This window comes from Artibeus jamaicensis, unplaced genomic scaffold (genome assembly GCF_021234435.1).
Source record: "Artibeus jamaicensis isolate MK-2021 breed Jamaican fruit bat unplaced genomic scaffold, CSHL_Jam_final scaffold_804, whole genome shotgun sequence".
NCBI classification, from domain to species: domain Eukaryota; kingdom Metazoa; phylum Chordata; class Mammalia; order Chiroptera; family Phyllostomidae; genus Artibeus; species Artibeus jamaicensis.
In genome coordinates this window covers 1,304,822-1,321,458 of record NW_026522055.1, presented here as the reverse complement: position 1 = coordinate 1,321,458, position 16,637 = coordinate 1,304,822, and the positions used below count along the sequence as shown (strand labels likewise).

The 16,637-nt window shown below is 51.6% G+C and overlaps 1 protein-coding gene across 6 annotated transcripts in view; it reads left to right on the top strand.

Moving 5' to 3' along the window:
• The first annotated feature begins 12 nt into the window (after positions 1-12).
• Positions 13-16,637, top strand: part of VRK3 (VRK serine/threonine kinase 3) — a 36,557-nt gene continuing 19,932 nt past the window's right edge. For 2 of the 6 annotated variants that reach the window (XM_037147025.2, XM_037147022.2), the window contains exons 1-9: positions 13-107; positions 1,040-1,102; positions 4,913-5,052; positions 8,338-8,499; positions 9,831-10,025; positions 11,952-12,022; positions 14,003-14,069; positions 15,035-15,119; positions 15,381-15,486. In XM_037147025.2, coding sequence (XP_037002920.2) covers positions 4,914-5,052; positions 8,338-8,499; positions 9,831-10,025; positions 11,952-12,022; positions 14,003-14,069; positions 15,035-15,119; positions 15,381-15,486 — 825 coding nt within the window. In that variant the 5' untranslated portion in view covers positions 13-107; positions 1,040-1,102; position 4,913. The remainder of the gene's footprint in view (positions 108-1,039; positions 1,103-4,912; positions 5,053-8,337; positions 8,500-9,830; positions 10,026-11,951; positions 12,023-14,002; positions 14,070-15,034; positions 15,120-15,380; positions 15,487-16,637) is intronic. The other 4 variants (XM_037147026.2, XM_037147024.2, XM_037147023.2 and 1 more) reach the window with 4 other exon arrangements.

The window sequence follows — 16,637 nt, the reverse complement described above, 5'->3', positions numbered from 1 at the left end:
GGGGGTGCGGTCAGCAGCGCCTGCGCGGGCGCAGGGCTGCCTCCGTGCCGAGAATGCGTGCGCTGAGCCTTTCCCTCAAGCGGAAGTTTACGGGGGCCGCTGAGAAGGTGAGTCCCAGTCCCTCAGGTATCCGAGGGTCTACCCCCCCAGGTATTTGGTCTCCACTCCGCTTGTCAAGTTCAGAAGTGAGGGGAAGTTGAGGTGTAGCAGGGAGAAGTCTCTTGTACCCTATAAACAATTCGGTCGAGCTAACATGACGTCAGCACAATTCTTTGTGAGAGGCGGAGTCCCTGGCAGCAGGTTTTGGGACTTATGAAGCTTCTGGTTGCTATCTTAATGGTCCCAAGCCTCTTTGGGCTCTTTGTGGTGGGCGTGGCTGCGGCTGAGACTGGCGGAGGACTGGAAAGTTTGACAGACGCCCCCGCCTTGGCAAATTCTTCCTGGTTTCTGCTTAGGGCGGGCGTAAGGCGAGTCACGGTTTCCTTAACAACGGCCCCTCCTGCGCTACAGTGGAGTCTAGCTTCTAGTTCTTTTACTGTGCTGTGTCTCATAACCTTTAAGAAGGGACACCGTGTTTAACACGTAGATGTTCAGTAAATATTTGTTGAACAAATAAAATAAATGGGTGAATGAATGATAAAGACTAGCCTGAATGTTGGAGTCTTGGGTTTTAGCCGTGCAACCATGGACAGGCGACTTCTGCACTCTTGAGACTTCTTTCTTCCATCTGTATTTATTGAGCCATTACCATAACACTATCTCTGTCTGACCTAATAAATAGTTACTTGCTCACAGTTTATCTTGGTTCCCCCGTCCCCAGAATGTGAGCTTTGTTAGGTGAAGAGCCATGTTTGTTTCTTTTGCTGCTATACTCCCAGTGATTGACAAATATTAGTAGTTCAGTGAATAATTATTGAGTGAATAAATGAAATAAGCACACACTGGCTACAGTAGCCAATGCTCAATAAACATTAACCATTATCTTTCCCTTACATATGAAATGACCTGAGTCAGTCTCTCCACCTTTATTCACTTACAGGATTTGGTTTAAATGGAGATTGCAACCCAGTGAATCTGAGGGCCAGACCTCAACCCCAGAAAGGTACCATGCCCTCAGGCACATGCCCCTTAAGCTGTGTTCACCATGAACAGCCTGCTACTGCTCCATCTCTTCTGTGTCACTGCTCTGGTGCTTTAGACCCAGGAGGACCTGGGTCATGGACGTGACATGGTCACTGGGTAGGCGTTTGCCCCACCCTAGAAGCCATCTTTATGCAAGGACACTTGGCATATTCTGCTTAAAGCCACTTAAAACCCCACAAATTTTCAAATTTTTGTTTCCATGAGTAATCCAGCAAAGTGTCAGTATATTAGTCAGACAAGGCTAGAGTATGCTGTAGTAACAACCCCAAACCTCAGCAGCTTAGTCCAAACACAAGTTTCCCACTAATACAAAGTCTGGGACAGCTCTTCAGGGTCGCCACCTTGCAGTTGCCTTCAAAGGGCTGAATGTAATTTTAGAACTGTATAAACGTAACTACTCCTTAACCAGGGGCAAAGAGCTCTACATTCGGCCTTTTGAAGGCAACCTCAAGGCTGATGTGGCCCCCAGTAAAAGCGAATTTGACACCCATGACCTAGAGGATATCCATTTCAGCGCTGTTGCCACAGCAACAAATTATGAAGTTAAATGACCAATCAGAATCACAGACCTCCAAGAAGCTGAAGGATACCTGGCAGCAGTCTTTGCAGTCAGCTGTCTGATGCACCTGCTGTGTGGCAAATAACGGGGGTGGTTTTACGCCACAGCGTGGTTTCTGCTCTTCTGCAGAGCTAGGGGAGTAGGAACCTTTTTCTCAGCCTTTGCTTTTTCAAGGGTGGGCCCTGCAATTCCACGAGGCAGCACCAGTGGGAATGGAGAGGCCTGAGGGGCTCAGAACTTACAGTATAGAAACAGACAAGGGGAAAGTAGAAATAGTAACAGCACCTAATAAATGAGATACAGGGCTCGATATGGTAATAACAGCCACTACTGTAAAAGGCTTCCCATGGGCCAGGCCCTGTTCTCAGCACTTGGCTATACCGTATTTTTTGGACTATAAGACGCACTTCTGCCTGTGCCTGGGCCCCCCCCCCCCGCCCCAAGTTTGGGAGGAATAATGGTGGTTAATGCTGCTGTTGAGTTCTGTTTACATTTACGTTGGTGAAATATTATGTTATTAAATATTTTACCACATTTTTGGCTTCAAACAATTTTTTTCTATTTTTCCTCTTCCAAAAGCTAGGTGCGTCTTACCGTCCGAAAAATACGGGTAAATGTATTCAGTTAGGCCTCAACACCCACTCTATCAGATAGTTAGAAGCCCCGTTTCACTGGGCAGCATGAAGCACAGACAGGTTAAGTTAGGTGCCCAGCACTCAAGAGACCTTGAATTCAAAACCAGGTAGCCTGGGACAAGAGCCTGTCATTTTAAAGAACTCTTCTGTTCTGCAGTTGCAACAGAGACCAACCTTTGCTGTGAAGAAAGAACAAGGGTTTGGTTAAACTAAGCCAGACACAGAAATATTCTATAACCTCACTTATATGTGGAATCTTAAAAAAAAAAGTTCAATTCCTAGTTCTAGAGAGTAGAATAAGAGGTACCAGTGGCAGGGGGTGGGGGAGGGGGAGATATGGGTCAAAGGGTATACACATTCAGTTATGAAGTGGTTAAGTTCTGGAGACCTAGTGTATAGCATGGCGACTATAGTAAATAATAGTATACTGTACACTTGAAATTTGTTAAGAGTATCTCAAGTGTTCTTACCACATACCCCAAAATAATAAGCATGGAAGGTGATGGATATGTTAATTAGTTTGATTGTGGTAATCATTTCACAATGCGTACATACATCAAAACATCACATGCACCTTAAACATATGCAAATGTTATTTGCCAAGAATAAAAAGGGAAGAACTTTCTCTTGCAACATGAAATGAAGCCACAAGCCCAAGTTTATTTTGATTTCTATTTCGATAGTCCAGCTTATAATTGGTACTATACACTAAGTCTTACGGGCCAACCCATGGCCCGTGGGCCACAGGCGGCCCAGGATGGCTATGGATGTCGCCCAACACAAAATCATAAATTTACTTAAAACCTTTTTTATTGCTCATCAGTTTTTGTTAGTATTTGTGTATTTAACATGTGGCCCAAGATAACTAACTTCTCTTCTTCCAGTGTGGCCCAGAGATACCAGAAATTTGGACACCCTGTCTTACAATAAGATAATTTTTTCTTTTGCTATTTAAAACATTCATTTAAAGTGTCTATTGCACTGTCATCCTTCCTGATGTTCTCTTCACTTATTAACTAGTCTAATCCTGCTTTTATGGACTGAAAGGTGTCTCGTAAAAATTTGCATGTGGAATCCCTAAGCCCAAGTACCTCAGAGTGAGACTGTATTGGAGGTGGGGCCTTTAAGGAAGTACTAATGTTTAAATGGGGTTGTTAGAGTGAGCCCACTGGGGTCTGAATGTTTGGGTCCCTCTGAAATTTCTAGATTGAAATCCTCATGCTCAGTGTGTTTGTAGTAGGAGGTGGGGCCTTGGGCAGACGGGCATTAAATCATGAGGGTTCAACCTCATGTAATTGAGATTCCAGAGAGTGCCCTGTTCTCTTCCACTGTGTGAGGAGACAGGACTGGTCAGACCGCAGCCCAGAACAGGACCTTCACCAGAACCCAGCCATGCATTGTGAGATACAAGTTTCTGTTGTTTATAAGCCACCCAATCTGTGACCATATTATTATAGCAGCCCAAACAGTCGATGACAGGGCTCTGACCCAATGTGACTGGTGTCCTTATAAGAAGAGGAGATTAGGACACAGGGGTGACCACACGAGGACACAGTGGGAAGGCAACCGTCTGCCAGCCCAGGGAGGGAGGCTTCAGAGGAAACCAGGCTGGCTGATGCCTTGACCTGAGAATTCTGGCCTCCAAAACTATGAGAAAACAAATTCCTGTTTTTAAGCCACTTTGTCTGTGGCTTTTAGTTATGGCAGCCTTAGTAAATGAATATACCTGCCCTATCTTCATTTGTGTGATTTTCGTTCTGGTTTTCAAAGTATTGGGAAATATTCCAGAGATACACAAGGCTTAGAGGGTAATGCAGCAAATACCCATTGTCTCACTAAGTCAGGATAGGACAGGCTGTGCTGCAGTAACAAATAAACCCTGAAATCTTGGTGGCTCAGTACAACGTAAGTCTATATGCTGATCACAAGATTCCAGCATGAGCCAGGCAACCCTCCTTCATCTCGTAGCTGTGGCATTTGGAGTGTGTGGCCTCCAGGGCCACCCCTGCAGGGGAGGGGAGAACAGAAGAGGTACTCTGGCTCTTAATGGCCTCAGCGGAAAAATGACTTCCACTCACACCCCATTGTCCAGAACTAGCCAGGTGGCCCCAATCTAACTGCAAGGAACCCTGGGAAGTGTAGGGGAGTATGTAGGAGCATCGGTGAGCATCAGCTAGCTGCCTCTCCCATCCCCATCCATGCTTCAAGAAACGAACATCACAAATGCAGTTGAAGACCCTCAGTGCTTCTGTGATTGGAGCAGCACTCCTGCATAATTTTCATTGACTTTGAGGCATTCCTGGATCTTTTGTGAGATCTGCAGTTCTGCTTTGCACCTTTGCTCTGCTTTATAACTGCCCTAGGCCATTAGAGAGAGACTGGGAGCTACAGGCTGGACACAGTGGGCAGAACTCCTTTTAGGAGTGGCCACTTCCGAAGTGGATCCTGTGGGCGTACACTTTTTTCATTCCTTTGTAGTCTTGTTTCTGTGAGGAACTTGGCTGGCTGTTCTTTGGCAATAGATTAAGTTTCTCTTTCAGTTTCCTGTTCCCTCTGACGCACTTTTGTCTTCTAGCATGAGCGCCTTCTGTTCAGACTGTGGCAACAGTATCAAAACAGCGTTCAAATTCTGCCCCTACTGCGGAAAGCCTCTGTCTAAAGAGGAGCCTGAGGGTTCCCAGGCCTTTGTCAAACCGCTTGTGTCATCCTTGAGAGGTAAGGACTGGGGCTTTGACCTTTGCCCTGGAAGGGGGTGAAGTGTGCGGGTGTTCAGGGGGGAACACAGCCACCCGGGCCTCCTCCCTTTTCCTCTACACCTGGGCGTGCCTGGGCCTCTGAGACATTGCGCTTGCTGTTCCCTCTGTCAAGGTGATTCTCCCCACATCTGGTGCGTGACCCACTCTCCCACTCCCTTCCTTCAGGTCTTGACGTAGTGGTTGCCTTCTCAGGAAGGCCTTCCCGGACATTGCTAATTAAAATCCCATCTTTCCCACCTGTGACACTCCTTATCCTCTGCCCCTGCTTTATTATATTGCCTTTTGGTTCTCGGAAGTATCGACTCTATTTATATCGCTTCTCATCTTTAGGCCCCATAAGGGCAGGAATTTATTATGGTTGGCAGGCTGTTGATTGTGGTTTGTAACATCAGCTCTGGGTCCTGGCCAGCAGGAGGTCCAGGCGTGGGTTCTGCCTTGGGAAACAGAAGTGGATTTACTCACCTGAAAGCCACAGAAGGCAGAGAGTTCAGCAGCATTCATTTTACCATTTGGGATTGTGTTCGGCTGTCAGCAACAGAAAACGCTACCTGAAGAGTTGAAACAAATGAATGGGTTTATTTTTTCTTATTAAAAAAAGTCCGACGGGGATGGTTCAGTGTGGGGTGTGTCCCCATGATGTGGTCAGGGCCGCGGGCTCCTGCTGTCTGACCACTCAGCCTTCCTCAGCATGCGGTATTTCTTCCCATGTTTATGGCCTTGATTTTCAAGGTGGCTTTTTCATATCCAACATCGTGTCTACATTCCAGTCACGCGCCACCAGAACTTGCCTTGGCACGACCTCGGAGCCCTAGTTCTTAGCCCCAGCCTTCTCTAGCGCCAACCTAAGGCTGGCTCATTGTTCATTTGCCCAGTCATGTGGCAGATACACACAGATCACCTACTGTGTGCTTAGGTGCAGTGTGTGTCCCCAGGACGGCAGTAACAGACAGGATGAACCTGGTTTCTCGTCTTGCAGAGCTTTTGGAAGCCAGGAGGGCGAGTAGACATTAACTACACAATTACCAATAGAGTGCAAGGTAACCAAGGGGAAATAGATGGGCCACAGAATAAAAGGATCAAGGAAGGCCTCCTCAGGTGGGTAATGTTTGAGCCGAGACCTAGGGATGAGAAGAATTTGCTAATGACACCCTGGCTGGTGTGGCTCAGTGGATTGAATGCCAGCCTGCAAACTGAAAGGCCGCTGGTTTGATTCCCCGTCAGGGCACATGCCTGGGTTGCTGGGCAAGTCCTGAGTAGGGGGCGTGTGTGAGGCAACCACACATTGCATTAATGTTTCTATCCCTCTCTTTCTCTTTCCCTTCTCTTCTTTAACAAATAAAAAAATCCTTAAAAAAAATTTTTAAAGATTTTGCTAATGAAGAGTGGGGGTGAGGTGAGGAGCTTGGAACCAGAGTTCCAGGCATTGGGGTGTGCGGTGGGAGGGGCCATGCAAAGTAGAGGAATAAAGGAGGACAGCCTACCTGGGGACAGACGCGCAGGGGCTTGCAGACCACGGGTAAGGAATTTAGTGATCACTGAGACAGCGGGCAGCCGTGGGAGGGTCTCGGCCACGTGGGGGACACAATATGATTTGTATTTTGGAATGGCCTCTCTGGCTGCTCCGTGTAAGAAGTGGGCTGGTGGCATGGAAGCCACTTAAGGGACCATTTCAGCAGTCCAGGGACCAGATGTGCCAGCCGAGGTGGTGTCCGTGGAAAGACGACCTCTGTTCTTAGCAATCTGGCAGACCAGACGACAGGCCACGGCCCCTGTGGTTCAGTGGGCCACAAAATTCTGGATGGAATGGAAAGAGTGTCTTGTTTTTTTAAGATTTAACTTATTTATTTTTAGATAAATAATACCTAAATAAAGTTTAGATATAATTTTAGTAAAAATAAAATTTTAAGCTCAGAGCCCCAGCAGCATGGGATGTGAGATTGGAAACCTTTAAAATCTGAGACTCCTCAGTAGGTAAACTAGAACAAAAAACCGTTTTCACAGAGAAGATTGTTGGAGGCGTCTATCTGTCTCAGCCTTGGTTGTGGGTGAGAAAAAGGAAGGATGTTCTAAGAATTCCAAACCAAAATCTCATGTCCTCACCAGTTTGGGGCAAGAATTTATACTGCACTGTGCAGCCCCCCAAAACCCCAAGCAGAAAAGTTAGTGTAAAAGGATGAGATGTCGGTGCCCCTCCCCAACTGAGGCAAATCTTTTGTGGGAACACCCTTTATTTTTTTTTAAAGATTTTATTTATTAAAAAAATTATTCATTCTTAGGGATAGGGGAAGGGAAAGAGAAAGAGAAGATCAGAAATATCAGTGTGCGGTTGCCTCTCAAGCGCCCCACACTGGGAACCTGGCCTACAACCCAGGTATGCATCCTGATTGAGAATCAAACTGGCAGCCCTTCGGTTCGCAGCCTGGGCTCAATCCACGGAGCCACACCAGTCAGGGTGGAACACCCTTTAAAAACTGACCTCAGAATTCCCGTGGGAACATGTGCTCTCGATCGATCAACAAAGACACCAGGAAACAAGCTTCAGTCCGGGGAAACCACAAACCGCAGACTCAGACCCGCACTGACCAGATGCCTGGGGATTAGCATTTGAGACTGTGTACACACCGCCTTTCATACATTTAAGGAAATTGGGGAAGAAATTTATAATGAAGGATTGGAGCCTCATCCCTCACACCAAAGGGTTGTGGGCTGGATCCCCAGTTAGGGCGGGTATGGGGCAACCAACCGATGTTTCTTTCTCTTTCTCCCCCTTTCCCTCTCTCTAAAATTAATAAAAACATATCCTCTGATGAGGGCTTTATATATATATTCATATGTATAATATATATATATATGTTATGTATTTTACATCTATATCTGTATATATGTAAAAAATGAAGGAACAGAAGTCAGTAAGAATTGACCTAGCAGACTTGAAAAAGAACCCACTAACACCTGCGATGATAAAAACAAGTATCACGGCAATCAGAAACTCATTGGATTGTTGAAACTGTAGGCTAGGCAAAGCCGAAAAGAGAATAATGAGCTGGAAAATAGATCTGAAAAACTACCTAAAAGGTTGAACAGAGTGACAGAGTGGTAGAAGACACAACACAGAGGCTGAGACCCCTGGAGGAGAAGCAGGACTCGGCTGCAAAGGCCGGAGAGCAGAGGGCGGGCGGGTGTGAACCGAGGGTTTCTGGGTTTGCGGTTGTGGAAAGGGCCTCTGTAACCCGTCTGCATTCAGTGTTCCCTTCACTAGGCTCAAAGAGAGAGAGCAGTGGTTCTAAACTCTCTGTCAAGAAAGTAAAATGGTCCAGCTGTGCCACTTCTTCTCCATCATCCCTCTCCTCAGACTGCGACAGTTCTGGGTCTGAACACACCTTGAGTCCCCCTGAGAAACCCAGAGGTAAGAACCAGGGTCAGTCCGGCCTGCCTGTAGATGGTTATGAGGCGGGTCCCCGGCCATGTGTGGGGCATCATCCCCCTGCTCAGGTGTCTCTCACACCTACCTGGCCCCTTATCCCTGCCCCCAGGCTCCCCTGCAGTCCAGCTCTGACCCCACCGGTCCCCGCTCACAGTCACCCACTGTTCCCCGTGCCCCATAGCCTGGCGTCTACGACTCTGTGGCGTCTGCTTGCCGTTGGAGCTCTCACCAGACCCAGCGCACAGGCCACCTGCTTTCTGGAAATTCTTGTTAGGGTCCGCGGCTTCCTTCTTCGCTAGGCCTGACCTCTCAGCCCAGCGCACACTTGCCTCCCTCTCCGGCCCGGCTTGCTGCCGCCTTTCCAATGCTCAGAGGCTTAGATCTGTCAGAAGCCCCTTCCAAGCACGCTAGGCCAGGTCAAGGCCATCTCGTCTTCCTGCAGGGCCTCTCTTCTTCGTCCTTTGTCTGGGCGCCCACAGTGCCAGTGCCGCTCACTTGAGCACATGTCCCCTCCAGACTCCTTGTCCCGTCCTGCCTCAGTTGCTGGACTGAGAGTCCTGTGTGGACAGGGACCAGAGTCATCTGTGGGTGGCCCACAGCAGCCAGAGAACAAGGGAGGCTTGAGGACCACGTGCCGGTCCCCTTCCTACCAGGCCTTCAGATCGGAAGTCGCGGCCCTCGGTGTCTCCTCTTTGTCCCTTGTTCTCCTCCAGGCCCCACTGCCTCTTGCCATTCTGTGCCTTGGGTGGATGCCAGGTGCAGGGAGTGGCGTAGTTGATATTTCCTGTACCCGTGCCCAGTCGCCCATATCTTTTCCTCCTCTCCACGCCACCCCATTCTCTTGCCCGTCTGGGAGCCAGTCTCACAGATTTCTTTATACTAGCACAAGGTCAGGTGCTGTCTCAGGGTGTTCTTAGTCGAATGTCTGGAATGTCTGTTTTTTTCCCCTGGCAAATGCTACCCATTCAGCAAGACTGAACTCAGATGTCCCCTCCGCCCCAGAGCCTCCCCCGGAAGCCTTCCCTGACTTCTCCGGGCACAGTTAGTCTCTTTCTCACATCTCTCTGAAGTGCCTTGTGTGACCAGCTGTGCCCAGGTCAGACTCCCCCACCTAGTTAGGGGCTCCTGAAGGACAGGCCCGGGTCTGACTCGTGTCTGGGTCCCCAGTTTTGTCACACAAAGACCTGACCCGTGAAAGGTGGCAGGAAACATTTGTTCTTTGAACAAATGAACAGTACTATGTGTATTGTCTCCTTACCTGTCCAACTCTTCTCTCCCGATGCCTGTTTTTTATTCTGGCCATCCTGCTGCAGGGTCCCAGAAAACACCTCCCACCCCCAAAAGGAACCCGCAGACAACAAAAAGAAGCCCTCAGACAGTGAAGCGGAGCCGGGTGACCACCTCGCTTACGGCTTTGCCCACGGGGATGGTGCTGACAGACAAGCGGGGACTACACTGGAAGCTGGGAGCCATTCAGAGCAGGGATGACCAGGGCATTCTCTACGAAGGTACACTCTGTTTGTGGGCGGGGGGTGGGCAGAGGCAAGGTGACGGGCTGGACCAGGCCATCTTGCAGCCAGGGCGTGGGGAGGGAAACCCCTTTCTGAGAATAAAAAGAGAAGCCATATCCCAGCTGCAGACCTGCCTCTAGGCAGCATCTTCTTAAACTTGGGACTGCAGACCACCCACCTACAGCAGCCGGGCAGATAGAGTAAATGAGTGCAGGAGGCTGGGAGTAAGACGATTGGGAGCGGTGGGGACTGTGGCCAACTGGAGAGCACTGTCCTTTGACTCCACCTACTGTTGTCATGTGGGAATGCAAGCCCAGTGTGACTGAATGGTAAGGATAACTCTACCCTGCAGAGATGGGATGGCCCCCTGCCCTGCGCACATTTGGTTTCAATGTTGAGTCTGATGATGTCACACACCAAGAGGATATGAAAGGTTTATTTCCTGTAGCGTTGTCTCGGGGCAGCAGGTCTGAAATGCCCTGAGATGACAGGGAAAGGCACGAGGCCAGGGCCTCACGTGGTTGGACTGTCCCACCAGCACCCGAGGAGGGAACCCCAGGCTTTCCCAGCAGCTCTGCAGCTGTGGGAGGGGAGGGGAAGGGGCAGGGGCAGGGCCAGACCGAAAAGCTGTCAGCAGTCAAACATCAAACAGTGGACACCTTGTTACAATGAAGAAGAAAACCGAGCTAGAAGTGTTAGTAATAATCAACCTAACGTTCACTGAGTTCTTACTCAGGGCCAGGCCCTGTTCTTAGCCCTTTAGGTGGTTTCGGGGAGTTTTAGGCCGTCTTTTAAGATAAAATTTACATAACATAAAATTCACTGTGTTCATGTCTACAGTCCACTAGGGTTAGTGTAGTCAGACAGCATACTCAGTGGACATTGGGTGTGGGCCACCCGGATCTGCAGCTCAGGGGCCCCCGAGGGGCTAAAGGCTGCCTGTGGCGGGCGTGTGGGGCTGCACAAAGGCAGCAAGTCCCCCCTGGAGGGGGTCTGCATCCATCACGTGGCACTCAGCCCTGTATGTGGACAAAGGCCTACAGGGTGGGTCAGGGTCCCCCGCACCACCCCAAGGTCAGGGATGCACTGGGGGACCACGGGCCTCTCATGCCACGATCCATCATAGCAAAAGGACACAGCAGAGTTGGCAAAGAAGAGAGGCACAGGGTGCAAAGTGTCGGGAGAGAGCAGCCAGCGCAGCTTCCAGAGCCTTCTCCCTGTGGAGTCACACCGGACACACTGAGATGTGACAGCCAGCGCATGTGCACTGTTAGAGACCCCACACCTGGGGTTTTTTGGGGGGGGCCAGTCACGTGGGGCCCCTCTGCCTGGAACGTAGCAGCATGCCAGCCCTTAGAAGGACAGCAGTACAGTTTGGGCACAGGCGTAGCCCTCCGATTGGCTAGAGCTGCGGTCCCCAACCTTCTTGGCACCCGGACTGGATATGTGAAAGATGGTTTTTCCACAGACTGGGGTGGGGAGGGGATGGTTCCGTGATCATTCAAGCACGTTCCATTCAAGCTCACCTCCTGCTGTGCGGCCCAGAGCCTCACAGGCCCAGACTGGTACCAGTCTGCAGCCTAGAGGTTGGGGACCCCTGGGTTAGAAAAGGCTGGAACCCTCCCGAAATCCAGGTTCCCAGATGACAGCCAAGGGCAGCCTTGCGAGCAGGTGGTTCCAAGGAGAGCAGTCTCAGGCCTGCTGTGTTAACCCTTTTGCATAGGGGGCTATTAAAAGAGAGCGAAAGAAGGAGAAAAAAGGAACCTGTTTGAAAATAAGGAAGATCGAGTCTCACCAGCCAACAACACACCGGACCCTGTGGGAACCAGGCAACTGAAACCCCACCTCGTTGCCGGGAAATGGGGAGACAATGCCCCCACTTTCCCTGTAGATTATAACCTCGCTCCTGTTGTCCATCCCCAGCTGAGTCTTTCTCCACCTCTGAGTCCACCAGTGAGTCGAGTGCCCAGAAACCAAGATTCTCCCTGAAACTAGTGAGTGGCCCTGTGGGGGTGTCTGGGGTGGGGGGAGGGCCGCGCCGAAGGGAGGGCCTGGGGCTTTGGCCAATGCACCACGATCTCCCCGCCTCCCTGTGGGCTGGGGCAGGCAGGGGAGCAAGGAGCAGTGGTACCCGGGGCACGGCCCGTCTCCCTCAGGGCCTCAGGTTCTTCCTCTCATGGGGCCCCTCTGAGGCTGCAGCCAGGTCCACGCCTGAGCCTGCTTCTGATGCCTCCTGCGGTTCCATCGGGCACGCGCGTCCCCTCTCCCAGCTGACTTGCCTCGTCTGTGAGATGGAGCCAATAATACCCACGTCCGGTGGCCCATTCGCCCACTGCCCACCTGGCAGGATGGCTTTACCGAGCACCTGCTCTAACGTGTCACTGTGCTGGGTGTTCAGGTTCAACGGAGAACCATTCAGAGGGTGTCCCTGGGCTGAGGAGTCAGTGAAATCACGCCTGACCATAGCATACAGGAAACATGCACTGGGGGGGGGGGGGCAAAAGGGAAAATAAACTGCAAAAGTGAGAGCAACCAGGCGGGCGAGTCACGTCCTTCAGCACAGACGAAGTGCCTACTAAGGGGCATGGTCATGGTTGGAGGCCTCACCATGCCCCTTAGTAGGAGGTCATCCCTAAGTGCAGGAATTATGGGTGGCTTTTATTTATACAGATTTTCTCACTCAGCCCTGGAAAACTGGGGCAGCTGAACTGGGCCCCTCCCTTGGCCCTAGATGGAGGCCGTGTGAGTGGTTCGAGCGGGGGCTCCGGGGCCAGGCTCCACCTGCTTGTGGAGAGCTCGTTCCGGCCCTACTCTGGGCCGAGAGCCTCACAAGCAAGCCCGCGGGGTGGTTACCGAGTTTCCCCTTTTTCCAGATGAGGAAATGGGGACTTGGCGCCTTGCCCAGGGACGCTCAGCATGCAGGTTTCTTTGTTCACAGCTTTAGCTCCAACGCCAAAAACAATACTCAGCACATAGTAGGTGCTTTGCAGAAAGAATGAGTGACAGATCTGGGATTGGAACCTGCTTCTCTTGGACCCTTTGCTTTTAGGAACTCAGCTGTACTCGTATTTAATTAAAATATTTGGCTTTATTGAGCCCTGGCTGGTGTAGCTCAGTGGATTGAGTGCAGGCCTGTGAGCCAGAGGATCGCGGTTCGATTCCCAGTCAGGGCACATGCCTGGGTTGCAGGCTGGTTCCCTGCAGGCCAGTTCCCAGCAGGGGAGGCATGAAAGGCAAGCACACATTGATGTTTCTCTCCCTCTCTCCTTCCCTTCCCCTCTAAAGATAAATAAATAAAGTCTAAAAAAAATTTTTAAAAAAATATTTGGCTTTATTGCTAGAAAAAGATGCCCCAATGTTAACAAGTGGTCCTAAGAAAAATAGTATTTTATTGCCCTTTCAGTTAAAAGTCGGGGACAGTGGTCCAGGGCTGACATGACGGATCCACGACCAAGGGGCCCAGTTTCCTTCTCCCGTTGCTGCAGCATCCTCAACCCATAACCTTCCCCCCGTGGGCTAAAATGGCTGCTCCAGCTCCCACCGTCACACGTGCATTCCAGCCAACAGGAACAGGAGAAGAGGAAGGGCATGGCTGGCCCCAGCCCATTAAGGGCATAACGGAGGAACTTGCCTGCGTCTCTTCTGCTCACACCCCCATGGTCCAGAACTTGCTGTGTGGTCATTCCTCACTTCAAAGGAAGCTCGGAAATCTAGTTTTTAGCTGAAGGCCACACGTGTAGGGAAAACTTGTCGGTCCTGTCACAAGACAAAAAAAAAAAGCCTCGGAAATGGGAGATAACGTGGAGCCTCTGACACCTGTTCATGGGTAGCAGGCACCCTGGGGAATTCGGTTCTGCCGTGCAAGACGTGGTAGGGAACCCGGGTTGTGGCTGGCATTGCCCTGGGGTGCCAAGCTGGGGTCCCTTGTCCCAGAGACTCCAGTGGGACAGCTTTCTCCCCCCTTTCCTCACTAGGACGCCAAGGACGGGCGCGTGTTCAATGAGCAGCACTTCTTCCAGCGAGCCGCCAAGCCCTTGCAAGGTATTCCTTGGGGAGGCGGGCAAAAGCAAGAGACGAGGGGGGTCAGCTCAGTGTAAGCAACTAGTTCCTCTGCAAAGGTGTGGGAAACGTGGGGTCAAATAGAAGACCCAGCTTCGCCCCCGTCACCCTCTGTCCTCAGGCCCCGCAGGACAGGCAGCACGGGCTGAGGCCAGCTCACACTGGCTCTTGGGAGCCAAGGATTGAGTTCGCTCAAGCCAGTTGTTAAACGTAGCCATTACTTAAATTAATTATGTCAATGAACCATCAAACAGATTAGATCAAGAGCAAGGGTGATAAATACTCAGGACGTATCACTTCCCAATTATTTGTCTATGTTTCTGTCATCCCCACCCTTGAGATTGTTCGCGTCCATTGTGTCCGGGTGGCGGACACACCACAGGACTGTGCGCAGCTGCGCGCCCTTCCCATCTCCACCTTCCGTGGTATCACAGCAGTAGCCTGAAATCAGCCAGAGTGCGAGTATTTACACCACGGAGATTGGCCAACACTACAAACCAGGGCTCTCCCCCCTGGACAGCCGGTTTATCCAGCTTTTCTCAGCACAGCCCTGGGTCCGTGCCATCCGACCGAAGCCCTGGGGCGTGGGCTGATGTCTGGTGACACGGTGACCGGCTCAGACATTTCCTGATCTTATCAGCTGCGTGTGTGGACGTGCATATTCGGACGTGCTGCCGTTCTTACCCCTTTCCGCTCACTGCACATCTGTGTATTCTTTCTCTCACGTTCACCCCTGCACGCAGAGATGACAGACATTCAGCGGTCAACCAGGCCAGCCCTGTCGGCACACTCATTGTCAACCCACCCACAGAGGTGGCGACCCCAACCAGGAGACTGGGGTCTGGCCTGGGCTTGGGCGCACTCTGCTTCTGGTCTGAGAATGGGCTGCTGTCCCCATGGGCCTGGGGCCAGGGGGCTCTAACCTCTCAGGTCCCTGCCTCCCACAGTGAACAAGTGGAAGAAGCTGCAGCTGACCCCCCTACTGGCCATCCCCACCTGTGTCAGTTTCGGCATTCACGAGGACAGGTACAGGTGAGTCGCCACCTCACTGGGCCGTTTTTCTCTCCCTGTCATGTCCTCCGGCACGGCTGGGACCCTGGGGCCGTTGGACACATAGCTGCTTCCTCCCTTTCTCCCACTTTGAGCCAGGCTGACCCCCCTCAGTCAGAACCCTTCATCTTGCCTGAAACCAGGACCTCGTAGCCACCCAGCCACAGTCCATCCTCGGTGGCCTCCGTTCTGGCCCCTCCCCTGGTCGTCTCGCCCACCTCCTGGGATCCGCGTGTCTTCCAGGTTCTTGGTGTTCCCCATGCTGGGGAGGAGCCTTCAGTCGGCCCTGGACGACAGCCCGAAGCACATAGTGCCCATGCTGTCCGTGTTCCAGATGGCCTACCGGCTGGTAGGTACCCGAGCATCGCTGGCTCCCGGCGGGGGGGGGTGGCTGCCGGCTGCCAGCTTCCGGCTCATCAGTCTGCCCGCTGACCCGTTCAGTCCTCACTTGCCCCCGCCAGACCCTGAGGACCCGCACACTGACTGGCGCAGGCGAACGCCAGGCTGCTAGAACCAGGGGATAAGCACGAGGGGCGTTCCAGGGCCGTGGAAGGGGAGGGTGGGGCCCCAGCCTCAAATTGAGGGCTTCAGCTGGGCTTCCTGATGGAGACCTTTTCTGAGGCAGGAGTGGGAAGGAGCAAGACGCTGGGTGGAGTGGGAGTGGAGATGCATGAGGAGAAAACTCGGGCCAAGCATGCAGCTTGGGCAAAGGCTTATATGGGACAGAGAGCATAAAGCATTGGTTCATTCGTTCATGCCTTTACCCATCCTTTTCTCTTTTTTTTTAGATTTTATTTATTTATTTTTAGAGGGAGGGGAAGAGAGAGAGATGTCAACGTGTGGTTGCGTCTCATGTGCCCCCCGCCCACTTGAGACCTGGCCCGCAACCCGGACATATGTCCTGCCTGGGAATCAAACCAGCGACCCTTTGGTTCACAGGCCGGCACTCAGTTCACTGAGCCACACCAGCCAGGGCCATCCTTTCATTAAATATTTACCAGGTCCCTGCTGGGTGTCAGGCACGTGCCAGGGTCTGGGAGTGTGGTATGGGAATAGCACAGACATGGGTTTCATGTCTAGTCAAAGAGGATGGCGTTAAACAGTTGCACAAATTAAGAAGAGTTCCTGAGTAGAAATGTCCCCCTGCTATGATGGTGAATAAGAGGACCACATTTAAATTGGGGAAGGCATGAAAGTGGCAAGGGGGTGACACATTAGGTGAGTCCCAAAGGTTCTTATGCTCAGAGTGTCTGCACTGCGGCATGCGGAGGGACAAGGGGTGAGAAATGATGTGGAGAGATCAGCAGGGACCAGCTCACACAGGGCCTTGAATACTGGGCTCAGGAGCTGGAACCTGGTCCTGAGGCACTGGGGAGCCATGGGGGGATTGGGAGCAGCAGAGGGGCACTGTCAGCTCTGCATGTGGAAGTGGTCCCTCCCCTGTGGGCCTTGAGGGGAGGAGTAGGAGAGGGCGAGGCCGGAGGAGAGGCATCAGGCTGT